At 55.6% G+C, this 14674-nt stretch overlaps 2 protein-coding genes across 2 annotated transcripts in view; one reads left to right on the top strand and one right to left on the bottom strand.

Annotated features, from left to right (window-relative positions):
• The first annotated feature begins 7457 nt into the window (after positions 1–7457).
• PHETA1 (PH domain containing endocytic trafficking adaptor 1) lies at positions 7458–8607 on the top strand. Its single transcript, XM_054392636.1, has 2 exons — positions 7458–7493; positions 7817–8607. Exon 2 carries the CDS (start codon positions 7828–7830, stop codon positions 8605–8607), a length of 780 nt encoding a protein of 259 aa, XP_054248611.1. The 5' UTR covers positions 7458–7493; positions 7817–7827.
• Positions 8608–13530: 4923 nt separating this feature from the next.
• The window catches only part of CUX2 (cut like homeobox 2), a 30424-nt gene continuing 29280 nt past the window's right edge, over positions 13531–14674 (bottom strand). The window contains exon 19 of the mRNA XM_054392921.1: positions 13531–14194. Within this exon, the coding sequence (XP_054248896.1) occupies positions 13531–14194 (664 nt within the window). The remainder of the gene's footprint in view (positions 14195–14674) is intronic.

Genomic DNA, 14674 nt, shown 5'->3' with positions numbered 1-14674 from the left:
AACAGTACCCCCAGGGCTGGATTGAGCCCTTCCTCCTCACTGAGCCACAGCAAGCAGTGCTGGCAGGACCACAAACCCTGCCAGCACCAACTCTTGCACTTTCACTTTGTCTCACCAGCTGGGATTGGTTATGATGTCTTGGCAGTGCCAGGATCAGTCCCTGGCATCCCCGTGGGAAGGGTTTGCTCTGGGGGAGGAGGATATGAGACCCTTCAAAAGCCACCAGCACTTGAATCTCAATCTATCCGGTGCAATATCCACTGCAGCCCCGCGGCTCGGTGAGCTCTAGTAAAACCAATCCAGATCTTTTCCAAGGCAATAAACACATAAGGGCAAAGGAGAAAAGAAAAGCCCATTTGGGGGTGGAGAGAACAATAGGGTCAAAGCTCTCATGCACTCAAAGCAAGTTAAAAAGCAACCCAAGGTGTTGATCTAGTCCCAGACAAGTCAAAGTGAAACTGGCCAGTAATGTCACAGGCCTTTAACTGCAATCCCATAACCTGCCAGCAAAGCCCAACAGCAGACAGGGTCATGTGACAACCTGCAGTGCCAGGTCCCCACACTGGGCACCTCTTCCACCAACTGCTTTTCCTACCTAAGCCCAGCAACCCCAAAAGTCCCCAGGCCACCAGTGCACAACTCCAGCACATCTTGAATTCATTTGCAACAACAATACCAAAATCGCAGCTCAACAACTCATCCCTGTTTCCTTGACAGTAAATCCCAGCCCGGGCAGTGCTGACCCTGTTACTGCCACTGTCAGAGCCAGCGGGTCCCGGCTCTCTGTGGGTGACCCTACTGGGGCTTGGCACAAGCTGGACTGGGCATGCTGGGAGGGCACAGGGAGGCTGCCAGGATGCTGCCCACCAGTGCATTGGCCTTGTGTTTTGCACCCTTGCTCCTGCCAAGCCAGGCAGAGCCCACGAGCCAAGAAAGTCTGCAGGGAGCAGAAAGCCAGAGAAGCTGCTTGGCAAGCTCTGCCTGGTACCTCTGCCTGGCACTCACAGTGAGCATGGGGACAGGGAAGCGAAGGGGAAAGAGGGTAGCAAGAGGGCAGGCAGGGTGTGGCTCCCACAAGCAGGGAAGCATCCCACAAAGGTGGCTGGGGCAGGTGGGCATCACCCCACAAGGTCCTATGCCGTTCAAGAGGGGTCACCCCCATAGTGGGGGCTGCAGGGCCCTGGGGACAGGTGGAGGAGAGGGGCAGGGCTGGCTCAGAGCATCCTGCACTCCTGGAGCACGACTTTCAGGATAGGGGAGTGAGAAATGGGGGACCTGGAGAGGGACAGGGTGCTCTGGGGTAAAGGGGTGCTCAAAAGATAGCGGACCCTAGGATTGGGATGGGATAGGTCCAGGACACTAGGACAGCCAGTGCTCACGGGGGAAAGGGGAGTACTGAGGACCCCCAGGGTGACCCCAGCCGAAGGAACGGCCGCAGGATAAAAGTGTACCCCCGGCAGACAAGGGGTGCACGCGGGTGGGCAGAGCTCCGACAGTCAGGCTCTGACAGAGCAGGGCATCACGCTGGGGCTCTGCGGGGGCAGAGGATCCACTCCCGGGGGTCCCGGGGAAGCTCCGGGAGCTGCAGCCGGAGCAGCCACCGCCGCTCTCCCTACCCACGCCCGCCCGGTCCCCGCCACCGCCGTCACCACTTTCGTTTTGCAGCGGCCGCTTCTTGGAGACAACCCATCCCAGTTCAGCCCGGCTCGGTCCTGTTAACGCCGTTACCTGCAGGAGAAGGCGTCCGGTTGCCGTTCGCCCATGGTGGAGCGCGGCGGAGCGCCCGGGGACGCAACAAGGCGCACGGCTCGGAACGGCTCGGAACGGGCACAGCACGGCTCGGAACGGCTCGGCACGGCTCGGAACGGCTCTGGTTCAAGCAGGAAACTGGGGCAGGCGGCTCCGCATTTCCGCCGAGCGGAGCCGCGGAGCGCGGACCCCCGGGCCTTGGGACGGGTTATGTAAAGTGGGGCCGGCGCGGCCGAGGGTGGAGGCTACGCGGGGGCGGAGTGGAGGGAATTGCGCTGTCTGTTCGTCAGTCAGTCAGTCCGTCCGTCAGTCCGTCCGCCCGTCAGTCCGTCCGCACGGGCTCCACCGGCAGCTCCGCGGGCGCGCACCACTCCGCACAGCCCCTCCCTCGCCGTTGCCTTTTATCTTATCTCATCCGCGCCCGCGGAGGTAGCGGCATAAACAGCCCGGCTGCGCTCGATGCAGTGTGGGTTTGTTTATATTATTATTTATACTTTTTTTGTTTGGGTTGGTTTGTTTGTTTGTTAGTTTTTATGACTTCTACCATGTTTTCTTTTACTTTTACTATTTTACCGGGACCCTCTGCCCCAAACCCAGTCCGGCCCCTGCCCTGCGGGGTTCGGGAAGAAGCCCAGGCTTGGGACAGGGGGTCGTCTGGGGGCTCGGGAGGGGTGTGTGCAGGAAAACACCCCCCTTTCCTGTTCCTGCTCAGCCACGTCCTCCCCCAGCTCCACAGCCTGGGACCCAAGGGACCTCTGTGGTGGTGGCAGTAGGCGAGACGCCATCTCAAACCCCATTTCTCATCATTTTTCTTTGCCTTTTGGTCAAGCAAATTGTTTTGCTGCAAAAGGCACCACGAGGCACTGCCCGTGCCTGGTGGGAGAGGATCAGGCTACAGGACCCACAGCTGTTCCACACCGTGGGCGAGGGCTTCAGAGGTGACAGAGCGGTCACAGTATCTCTCCAGTCCCAAGAAGGACTGGGGATTGGTGTGGGTGTACACAGGCCAGGCTTAGCCATCTTCCTGCCATCCTTCTGCCATCCCCTCCCAGGGGAGCAGGGTCACCACACAGAGCTGCAGCTGCCCACCCTGCAAGCCATGGGAAATGGGAGGACAATGAACTTTCACTGCCCTTTTTTTTCCAGGAAAAGGCTGGTCTGGGGTCTGTATCCTCACATCTGGCCCATCAGCACCTCCCACCCATGTGACCAGCTGACCCAAGAGCTCCTTCAGGACCTCATCCTCCCTGAGCAGCAACAGTGCTGTGGATAGAAGGGGGTCTTCTTCCCCCACAGGCACATACACACACAGGCACACACCCCACAGGTGCCAGTCACACTGGCCATGCAAGAGCTGTGGCAGAGCAGCCCTGCCTGGGGCCTGGCACTCGCCCAGCACACCAAACCTGAGGAAACCTAGGGAAGTGGCAGTTGGGATTTTACAGACACCATGGAATCAATCTGTGGGGCTTGGGAATGTGGAAGCCATGGGATTGTTGCCCTTGGAGAGAGGTGTGAAGCGCTCTGAGCTGTTTGTAAAGGGCCATCTGTGTGCCACCACCAGTGGGCTCCACCCTTGGTGATGCTTTAGAATACGCCCCAGTCACTTGCCCCATCCGTTCCCAATCCATCTCCCTCTGATGAGGAAAAAAACAATCAGGAACTCCATGCTGTTGCTGTGCCCCAGGACTGGCCATCCCCAGAGCACAGCCCTGGGCTGCTGCTGGTGTGGACACAGTCCTGTTGACCCCTCCCTGGACCAGATTTGAGCTTTCCCACAGGACTATAATCCCCCTCTCTCCCTGGGCATCACCTGCTCCAGGGGTCCAGGTAACTCTGCAACCAGCCACCCCTCCCCAAACCCCACAGCGAAGTGACTGGGAGCAGCCAACATGAGGAAATCTTACCTTAAAAGCTGCTTTTTAATTCCTCCCGTCGTTGCTTTATGCATAGTTGCACCTTCTGGCTCTTTATTTTTTGAGCAGGGACAAGCGGTGGGTGCCTGCTCTGGGCTGTCCCAGCTCCCAGCTAGCACAGGCTTTTCTTTCTGAGCTCCATCTGTTTCAAAACTGCCCTCTCAGCACCCTCAGCTTCTGTGGCCTGAGATTTCTCTCATGTTTTGCTTCCTGTATGGATTTTCTACAGCCCCCAACTGCTAATTCACTACCACTGACTTCTGCTTTTTCTGTTTATGCAGAGCTGTGCAGATACCCTTGTACATGCACACCCCCCCCACCACATCGCTTCCCTTCCGCTCTGCACCGGCCTCAGCTTTTTAACCATTGCTGCTTTCTTCCCCTGCTTCCAAACAGCCTTCCCACTTGCCTCTTCAATTCCCATCTGCTGCGTTTTCAGGATGCATTGGGTGGTTTGGAAGTGGCACATCTGCAATTCCCAGAGTGGGATATGACGGGCTGTGGGTGACCTCTGCCGTCCCACACTGAGATGGGGGTCCCCCCACTGTGGCCAGAGGAGGTCTGTGGGTGACATCTGGTGATGCTCGGCTATGGAGGTCTGTGCTGAACTGGCAATGCCCCGCAAAATCTCAGCTTGTGGCCCTTCAGAGGGCTTGGTAGGGATGGGCAGGATAGTGATGGGCAGGGAGTGATGGACTGGGTCGTGGTGGGCAGGATGGTGATGGGCTGTGTGGTGATGGGCAGATTCATGATAGCTGGGTAGTGATGGATAGTGGGGTGATGGGCAGGTTCGTGAAGGACAAGTTGGTGATGATGGGAGTGGTGATGGGATGGGTACTGAGGGGCTGGTGGTAAGAGTCTAAGTGATGATGGGCAAGGTGGTGATGAGCGGAGTGCCCCACCGGCTGCTGCCCCCGCAGCCCCACCGTGCCCGGCGCTCCGTGGTTGGGCTCCAGCCGCCCTCTCCCGGGCTCCTGCCGCACTGCATCCCGCCTCCGGCCCTCCTCGGGACCGCCTGCCCCAGCAGCAGGGTGGGGAGATCCAGAGGCAGCTCAGTTCGCGACCCCTAGGGCTGCCAGGCCGGAGACCTGTGTGGGACGGTGAATCGTGCTTGGGCCCGGAATGGGACAGGGATGTCCGCACCCCAGAATGCACCGTGGAGGGTTGTGTGAGCCCCACACCAGAGATTCTGTGATGGCCAAAATTTGTTCACCTTGAACCCGATTCTGGGGCCATTTGGGATCCCAGAGGAGCATTTGCTGATGGTCACATGGAGACCCTCACCCATCTCCTCCACATGCTGACTGGGGACATGCACAGGACCAGGCATTCAACAGCCCCTCTGTACCCCCCTGCCCCATCACCCCCAAATTTGCAGGAGGTCCTCTCTGAGCACTGATGGTGACTCAGAGCACCCAGACTCACCTCACTGAGCCATCAAGCCCCTGCCACTGTGCAACCACAGCCAAGTCACCAGTCATGGGAGCAGCAGGAAGCAGAGGTCAATGGCAGCCCACAACCCAGATGGCATCCGGCAGTCCCTTGCCTCCTTTCAGACCCTTTTCCTCTCCCTTTTCCTGGCAACCTCAGCATGGGAATTATTTTTTCCATCTTTCCCAGAAAGACCTGGCAGGGGAAACTGAGGCACAGTCTGTGGGCTCCTCACTGAGGGGAACAACATAGAAAATACCATGGGGCTGCTCAGAAGGGGAAGTGCTGGAGCCAGTGCATCAATGTGTGACTGTCCCAGAGCAGACCCAAGAGGAAGCAAAAAACCCACAGGGAATTTTATTGGTGGTTTTTGAGGAATTGGGATGATTCTCCAAAGCAGCTTTTGAAGGGCTTCCTGGGAAGCAGCTGCTGTAGAGGAGCAATGGAGACAATGAGGGAAGTGGTGAAGTCACCATCTCTGGAGGGATTTAAAGGAGATACTGATGTGGTGCTGAGGAACATGGTTTAGTGGTGATCTGCAGTGCTTAAAAGTCTCTTCCAATCAAAATGGTTCTGTGATTCTAATGACCCCAGCTAAAGCAGCTGATGGGGCTGCAAGAAACAGCCAGGGGTTTGGAGTTCCATCAAGGGAAACCAGAGCTGGAAGCACAGCACCTGTTTTCAGTTCTCCCAGCTGCACTAAGGATATTGTTTTTCCCCTCTATCCTTCCCCCTCCTAATCTTGCTGTGTGAAAGGGCACCTCTCAGCAAGGCAGGGGAGATAAGTGGTGCAGAGAGACCTGAGACTTCCCACCAGCAGCCTTGAACAGAGCTTTCTCCTCTCAGGAGGGAAGACAAAGTTCAGATGCATTTAATGCTGGTTTAAATCCCTTTTTATGGTCTGAAAGAGCAAGTTGTGTAGGTAACAGGGAAAACCCTTGGTGAACCTAAAGCCACAGCCACAAGCAGGAGATTGCAAAGCCCCAAGCAGCCATGTAAGGGCAGCGAGGACATCTATGAGGGGAAGCAATGAAGACCTGTGGGTAGGGGTGATCATGGTGGGGTTCACCAACAGCTGGATTTCTTAGTTGAGGGCCTGCAAAATGAGCACTGCCAGCTTGTTGGTTAAAATATACACACCACTGTGCAAGTGAGCAGGGAACAAACGAACTGGAGGAAAGGGGCAGTGACAAGGAGAACAAATCCTTGACGCTGGTGTTTACTGGGACATGATGAGGATGGAGGGGGTCCTTGGGCTGGTGAGGCTTTCAGTATGGAAGGCCAGCTGGGAGCAGGAGTCAGCCTGGAGGCTTCTCACAGCTGAATGGTTTATGGCTGCCCTGGGACGTGGGTACCAGCAGCGAGAAATCCATGCCTACATCCATGAGTATATCCATACACACATCCATGTATATATCCACACCTACATCCCTGCATACACCTCCATGCAGAAATCCCCGAAGAATTCCACACATCCATCCCTGGATTCTCGTACCTGCCCCAACCTTCCGCATCCCCCAGATTCATGCTCCCATCTCTCCCAGCCGCTGCCCGGGGCTGTGACCCGGTGCCCAGACCTTCGCCCCTCCGAGGGTTTGGAGCCGAATCCAGACTCCCCCAACACCGGGTCGAGCTCCGGAGCGGTTCCTCCCACGCCGGGCCGCGGTGATGGGCGGTGGCAGAGGAGGAGCCGCCTGGACCAGCGCTCCGCCTGCCGGGGGCCGGGCCCGGCCGGACCGAGCCGGGGCTGCGAGGAGTAGAGGACAAAGGTGGCCGGAGCGGGACCGGGAGTGGGGTCGGGAACAGGGAGCGGGACTCGGAGGGCGCTGCAGCAGAGCGGGGCTGAGCGGGGCCGCCCGGGGCCAGCAGAGAAGTCCCTTACTCCCAACCCCCCCGAGGCTTTTGGGACCCCAAAGAGGTCCCGGAGCTGCCTGGGGAGGGAGAAGGGGTCCCCGCTGCCCGCCGGCGTTGGGCACACCCAGAGCCCTCCTGAGAGAAGGTTCAGTAGGAAAATATCAACCCCGTTGCAGGTCCTTGTGCTCCGCAGTCTGGGGCGATCTGCCAAATCCAGAGCTACAACAGTGCTGGAGCCAGTGACCGGAGTGGGGACACCACGGTGCTGGCACCCACGACCACATTGTACCCCTGGAACCCACGGCATCCACAGCCACCTGCACGTCGCTGATGCTGAAGACCACTGCTGGAGCGCAGGTAGGTGGTGAGCCTGGAATGGTGAGGCCACCAATGATTAGGGGACAAGGGGTGGCCTTTTCTCTATGACAGGGTTCATGGCCATGTCTCTCTGGAGCAGCAGCCGGATCTGCAGCACAGGCCATAAACCCTCCCGGCATGCCGTGGGGAGGAGCACTGCAGCACAGGAAAAACACTGGACCCGCGGTAAGGTCACCTGCACCAGGTGATGTGTGACAAGCTCTGTGTGGGGCTCCTCCGTGTGAAAACACTCAGCTAGGTGGGAAAACTCCTCCTTAGGGTGCCCCAGGGAGCCCAGATCCTCCCCCCCCACCTCCCCGGACACAGAACCTTGGCTGGGAGCAGGGTTATCCCGGCTGTCACAGGGATGTTTATTCACCTGCTCCATTTCCTGGGTGCTGGGGCTGGTGCCACCAGGAACAAAAAGCCGACAGCTTATTACCGTACAATTAAGGCACACCTATCTGTGGGCTGCCAGTGGGTGGCTCAGCACCTGTTTGTCCCCACAGGGTGAGAAGCCATGAAGCTGAATGAGAGGAGCTTGGCCTTTTATGCCACCTGTGACTCGCCAGCTGACAACACCGGCTTCCTCTACAAGCGTGGCGAGCGGCACACTGCCTACCACCGCCGATGGTTTGTGCTGAAGGGCAACATGCTCTTCTACTTCGAGGAGCGGGAGAGCCGGGAGCCGGTGGGTGTCATCGTGCTGGAAGGTTGCAACGTGGAGCTCTGCGATTCAGCCGAGAACTTCGCCTTTGCCATCCGCTTTGGCGGTGCCAAGTGTCGCACCTATGTGTTGGCGGCCGAGAGCCAGGCTGCCATGGAGTCATGGGTGAAGTCACTGTCACGAGCCAGCTTTGACTACATGCGCCTGGTCGTGCGGGAGCTGGAAAAGCAGCTGGAGGAGATGCGCTGGGGGCTGGCTGGTGGATGTGGGGGCTGCCAGGGGCCATCTGGCTCCTGGAAGTTGAAGTCTTCAGTGCTGGAGCAGGCACCAGAGCGCCTCCCAGCTCTGCCTGCTGTCCTGCCAAAGGAGAACGGCTGCGCAGTGTGGAACAACACACCGAGAGTGCTCTGGCCACCTGACACTTCTGGCTGCAATGAGCATGATGGTGAGGAGAACCCACGGCCACCACCACTGCCACCACGCAGGCGGGCATCAGGCAGTGAAGTGGGCAGCACTAGGGCAGCTGGAGCAGAAAGCCTGTCCACCTTCTGCCAGCTCCACGAGCAGTATGGACGTGAGGTGGCCCAGCTGCGGCAGGACTGGCTGGAGAGGCGGCGTGGCCCCCAACCCTGAGAGATGGCTGAGCCACGGTGACCCACCACAACTTGTAGCAGGGAGGAGGTGATCACCTTTGGTGTCACCTTGGTCCCTTCCTCTCCTGAGGTGTGTAGCTTAGTCTGTGGTGGTGATGGACACCTGTTGATGGTGCCACTAAGGGACACCAGTGCTGCTCTGTGACAGCACAGAACCATCCCAGCACCCATGGCAGCTGGGCTCAGTCAGCCAAATGTGAAGCCACCAAGCTCTTAGGGTTTCCAGGCTCTCAGGCATCTTGTGCCAGGCAGGGGTGCATCCCTCCAGCTGTGCCTGGGCATGGGTGCAGGGACGTCCACCCAGTGCAAATGAACTACAGACTACTTGCTGACTAATGCTTCCTGAGAATCAGCCATTGCACTGGATCTGGTGGGGCCTTTTGATGCTATCACATCAGGATCATGCCCTGACAATGCTTTTGGATGAGGATTTGGATGAGATCTCCCTGTCCTGACCCCCTGAGTGTTTCACAGCCAGGAAGCCTGCTACCTTCTTCCTCCACTGCTATCACATCAGGATCATGCCCTGACAATGCTTTTGGATGAGGATTTGGATGAGATCTCCCTGTCCTGACCCCCTGAGTGTTTCACAGCCAGGAAGCCTGCTACCTTCTTCCTCCACTGCCCAGCTCAAGCAACTGGCTGAGGTTGGCCAAGCTCCACTGGATCCCTCCGCTCTGTCAGGATGCAGTTTGAGAATTCAAGTATCAGCGAGTGCAGCCCTTCCTTAATGGCAGCAGCGCCATGTCCCTGGTTGTCCCTGGAGATGGTGGCCTCCCACCATGGGTGTTTCACACTGCCTGTGGCCCATCTGATGAAGCTGGGTACAGACAGATCTGAGTGGAACACAGTGGCTGTGGACACCACTTTGCTGGGCAGATATTTTGGGGCAGGGCATCATCCCTGGGCTGTCTCACAAAGGGGAAGCATCACTCATGGAACAGGAACATGTGCGTCAGCACAGAGCATGTCGAATGATTCATGTGCCAAAGCAGAGTGAAGCTAGTGTCTCATGCAGATGTTTCTCTTTTATCTCCCTAATGGATTGTATGGACACTAAAGCTGCTGGCCTGGAGGTAGGGTGACCCACCCTGGATCTGGGAGCAGCAGTCAGGGTGCCCCAGGTTCGGGCTGGGTGGCTCCATCTTCCTTTACCCCCATGGGACAGCCACAAGATTTTGCTACAATAGAAGCTGTTTAAGAAATTCCTTCCTGGCCTTGGTTCTTGTTTGTGTCTCTTTTAAGTCCCTGAGTATGGGTCCCAGGTGGAAATTAATCCTCCACTTTCCACCCACCTCCTGTCCCCACCATGACCGTGGGGCTGGGCAGGGTCTGTGTTGCCCAAGTGGGACATGGTCAATGCCAGGGTCTTGTAGTGCCCTGGACCCCTACATCTGCCCACAGAAGTAGGATGAGATGGGATGGGTTGACATGGATGGAAGGTGTTGGAATGAGATGAGATGAGATATGAGATGATGCCATCAGGACACAGTGTGGTCCTGTGACAGGGACAACATGGTTCTGCCCTCTGTGACAAGTTGAACAGCCAGGCAAAGATGCCCAGCACAGGGATTCAGGCATTGGAAAAGAGCTGGCAAACTGAGTGAGAGCAACACTTTTGGGGAAGAAATTGTTCCTCATCTCCAAACTAAAACCTCCTCTGGGACAACTTGAGGCCATTTCCTCTCATCCTATCACTTCTTCCACAGGAGAAGAGACCAACCCCCACCTGGCTCCAACTTCCTTTCAGGGAGTTGTAGAGAGCCAGAAGGTCTCCCCTCAGCCTCCTTTTCTCCAGGCTGAACAACCCCAGTTCCCTCAGCTGCTCCTCACAATACTTGTGCTCTAGACCCTTCACAAGCTTTGTTGCTGTTCTCTGGATCTGCTTCAGACCCTTACCGTCCTCGTAGTGAGTAGCCCAGCACTGAACCCAGGATTCAAAGTGGAATATCCAGTTATGGAAGCAGCCAACACAACCCCCTGTATCTGCCCACAACATCCCACCTGTGTGAGCATCTCCGTCTTCTTGCCGACACAGGGTCTTGCAGTGGGTTAGGGGGGGCATCTCTTGGGGAAGCTGAGGCACGAAGCCAGCCAGGGTGACTTGCTCACCAAGAGCACTGTGGAGCATGGAGCTCTGCTCCTGCCCAGGCCCAGCACCTCTCTCTGTGCTTCAGTTTTTGGAGCGGTGCCGTTGAGGGCAGCTACATCCCCAGCTTCCAGATGGTTAACGTGGTCCCATGAGTTGGCTGCAGAGGAAGATTGGGGTTTCCATGGCAGCCAGCCCAGCTTCTCCAGACATTCAGACATTCATTGAAACTAAATCCTTCCCAACATGTTAGCTGACAAACAAGCTTGAACAGATCTGCAACATATGGATTTATTAATTCATCAAACACAGCCCCCCCACCTCACGCTGGATGCTCGATACTCACCCTGTGATGGCCGGCTCTGGAGAAGAGCCCTGCTGGGGTGTGCTAACATCGGGCAACACTGAGCTGAACCTCACAATGAAGGATGCTGAGTTACCACAGGAACGTGAGCAAAACTGCACCTGGGATGAGCACAAGGCTTTCACAGAGCAGAATCCCACCCTGAGCTGGACTAATCCCATTTAACATCCTCTTCTTTTTCCTCCAGTCACTGGGAGATGTTTATGGCAGTGAGATATTCCAAACCTATGTGGACACTGCAATCCTGGGCAACTGTTCTGGGTGACCCTGCTTTAGTAGGGGGCTCAGACAAAATGATTTCCAGAGATCCCTTCCAACCCCCACCATGCTGGGATACTGTGACTTCCAAGGAAGCAAACATCAACCCATCAAGGCAAGAGGAGTTCCTGTCCCAGCCTCCTCTGGATAAAGCACACCCCAAGGCCAGAGTCGTATCCAACTTCTGTATTTAAGTGGCTCTTTACAGAACTTGTTCCTTCCAAAATTGTTAAACAAAGTTCATCGATCTCATAGAAACTTTTGAAGTACAGCAGATGAGCCTAACAAAAACGTGACCAGTATGTCCCGCTAGCTTTAATACAACAGGATTGCCATGGTCAAGACTCTCCTAAGTGCTTCCTTGAATCCTGTTCCATTAAAGCTCCTGCTAGCACATGACAGAGAAGAGCAGTCAATGGTTGCACCTCAACCTTCTGCAGCGCAGTGGCAGGGAAAAAGAGTGGCCATGGGCAAGCTAGGGCTTGCTGGGGCAGAGTAGGTGGGAAAGGAGAGCCATGGCTTGGCAAAGCTGCTGTTACTGTCACTCCTCAACCACCACCCAGATATAAAAATACCTTGATTGTGACAAAAATGTAGACAGTGGGGTATCAGTCAATGCATAGCCTTGGAGCCTGTCAGAGGAGACCTCCCAGCAGTGGCAGCCTTGGTGGCTGATGCCACATGGTCAGGGGACAGGGCACAGCAGCCCAGCGTTGGCCACCTCACATTATTTAAAGGCAATTTGTTAGCAGAGGCTGGTTGGCTGCAGTGGGGTCAGGGAGGTGGTGGGGAGCACATCAGGATGGTGCCAGCACCAAGCTTCTGTACTTTTGCACAGGGTCAGCCCTGGAAAGCCAAAGCATGATGATGCTTTGCCCAATTCAGGTCTAAGCTTACCCAGTTTAGGTCTGAGCTTGCCCAGTTCAAGCAGAAGCCTGGTGTCACACCCCAGGGCTCATCCCAGCTCCATCAGCAGCCACTGCCTGGAGACACAGCTGCAGGGAGGGGACAATCCTCTTGCCCAGGTGCTCTCCCTAAAAAAAGAAGTGCTTCAGCCTCAAAACTGGATGTGATGCTAGGAGCAGCCCTAAGCAGGGTTTGCCCCCCTGCCATGAGCATGTGGCTTATGATTTTTGGGTGCTCATCCACAAACACCAGTGCCCCAGGGGCAAAGCTTGCAGGCTCCAGCTCTTTTTCTTTCCCAAATGGATTACAACAGAGCATGGGGAAACAGGATTCCATGGATGTCCAACCCCAGCAAGCCAGAGCCATCCCCAAGCCTCACACCCAGGTACCTCTTCTCATCTCACTCCTAAAATGGCAAGCAGGGCTTGATTTCTTTGCTTTTCCATCATTTTCTCTCTTCCTTTGGGAGTTGGCAGGAGCCACACTGCACCATATTGAGGCTGCCACTGGCTGCCAGCTGGAGGAAGCACGAGGGACAGCATTTGCACCATGCTACATCTTGTTCCAGAAGGCTATTGCAGACATTTCTACAACATACACAACCACACGGGACATTCTGTGTTACAAAGGTTTCCAAAAACATAAACCACCAGAACTAAACAGATACTCGATGGCATCAGGGGTCTCACTTTAGAGTCTTCAGGGACTATGGTGCAGTCTCTGGCTGGGGCAGAAGCGATGCAGTGTCTTACAGACAGAGGAGGGAACAGTTCATTTGGTCAGTCTCATAGTGCTTCTTGATGGCTTTGCTCAGTGAAGTCTTTTCTGTGGGTTTGGGTTTTGTTGTTGGTTTTTTTTTGTGTGTATTTTGTTTATTTTCTTTTTTAATCTCATCCAGTGGCAAACTACAAGACTTCAGTGTACATTTCATGACACGACTGCTACATCATCTTGATTTTAGAGCTATCTTTAATATCAAAGCAGCTTAGGCTGTTAATAAATTCCAAAGTATCCTTTTATTAAAATATCTAAAAGAGGTCTATAAATATTTTTGTTTTTTTTTTTTTATCTTTTCTTTTCTAAAATTGTTCCCAGTTTTTCACATTTAAAACAAAGCTGGGAGGAGGGAGTCATCTTTGTAGTGGGGACCTCCCTTTCCATGGGTCTTCCCTTCCATGGTGCCAGCTGCCAGTCGCCTCTCAGTGTTATATATATATAACAAAATATATATATATATGGGGGAGGGAAAGTTGTGTGTATATATATATTTAGGGCATTAGGAGGGCTCAGAACTCCCATTCAAGGGCTTCCTCACGGTTGGCAGCCCGCTCCAAGCGATGGATGATGTTGTTGAGGTTGGCCATCTTCTCATGGCGCCGCTGGACGCTGGTGTTGAGCCGAGGACCAGGAGGTGGTGGCAGTGCCGGTGAAACTGGCCCAGCAGAGGATGGCCCTGGTGAGGCTGAGCCAGTGAAGCCAGGCGAGGATGCAGCCGAGGGTGATGTTGGAGAAACCTCCAAGCTGCAATGGGATGATCCTGACGAGGACTGGGAGCTGTCGGGGTGTGGCGGAGGGGGTGCAGGTCCCCCATTGGCAGCACCAGCATGGCCTCCTTGCCGCGGGAGGCTACTGGCACTGGGGACGGTGGTGTGGGGAGCAGACCCCGGCTCCTCCTGGGGAGGTCCTGTCCCCTCAGCCGCCCCAGCTGGGCTGTGTGAGTCCCGTCGGTGGCCCCAGCCACCCACTTCCCCCTGCTCCTCCTTCACCTTCGTGGCTGCCGTGGTGGAGCTGGGGTGCTCGCTCCCCCCAAACATGGGTTTACGGTCCTCGGCATCCGAGTCAGGGCTGTGGGGAGCCCGGCGCCCAGGGATGGCCACCCCACTGCTCTGCTCTGGGTCTGTGTCATTGTCCTGCGTGCCCTCCACCAGCATCTCCCGGCGCATCCGTGACCTGTTGGGACACAACCATGGAGGGCCAGTGACCACCAACCATCAAGTTTTGAAAAAGCTTCTCCAGACAGAAAAATGTGACAACATCACTTGAGAGGTCAAACACTCAAACTCCACCTTGCTGGTCTCAACAACCCTGTTTTGGGGAAAATCACTGCTGCTTGAACACGGGGAATGGATTTTGCCACACTTTGGGCTGTTTCCAGCCGAACTGACCCAGTTTTCCAAGTGTTTTCCACTACCCTTTTTTGTTGTTCAATACATAATGGTTTTCAAAGGTTTATTTTAAGGCAGTTGTTTTTACTGAGAGCTCGAGGGGCTTTCATGGAATCACACAAGAGGAAAGGTCAGGGGTTTAAAAGCCCTGTTAGACAACATTTCACCAAAATGCCTGAATCTTCAAGCTCTCCCATGCAATGACTTCATGCGAGAAACCTCTGCCAGCTCCCAGCAATACTGACCAGCTACTTTATGCTGCCTG

Source organism: Indicator indicator, chromosome 26 (genome assembly GCF_027791375.1).
Source record: "Indicator indicator isolate 239-I01 chromosome 26, UM_Iind_1.1, whole genome shotgun sequence".
NCBI lineage: Eukaryota > Metazoa > Chordata > Aves > Piciformes > Indicatoridae > Indicator > Indicator indicator.
The sequence above is the reverse complement of the archived record's forward strand: the minus strand, read 5'-3'. Positions and strand labels throughout refer to the sequence as shown.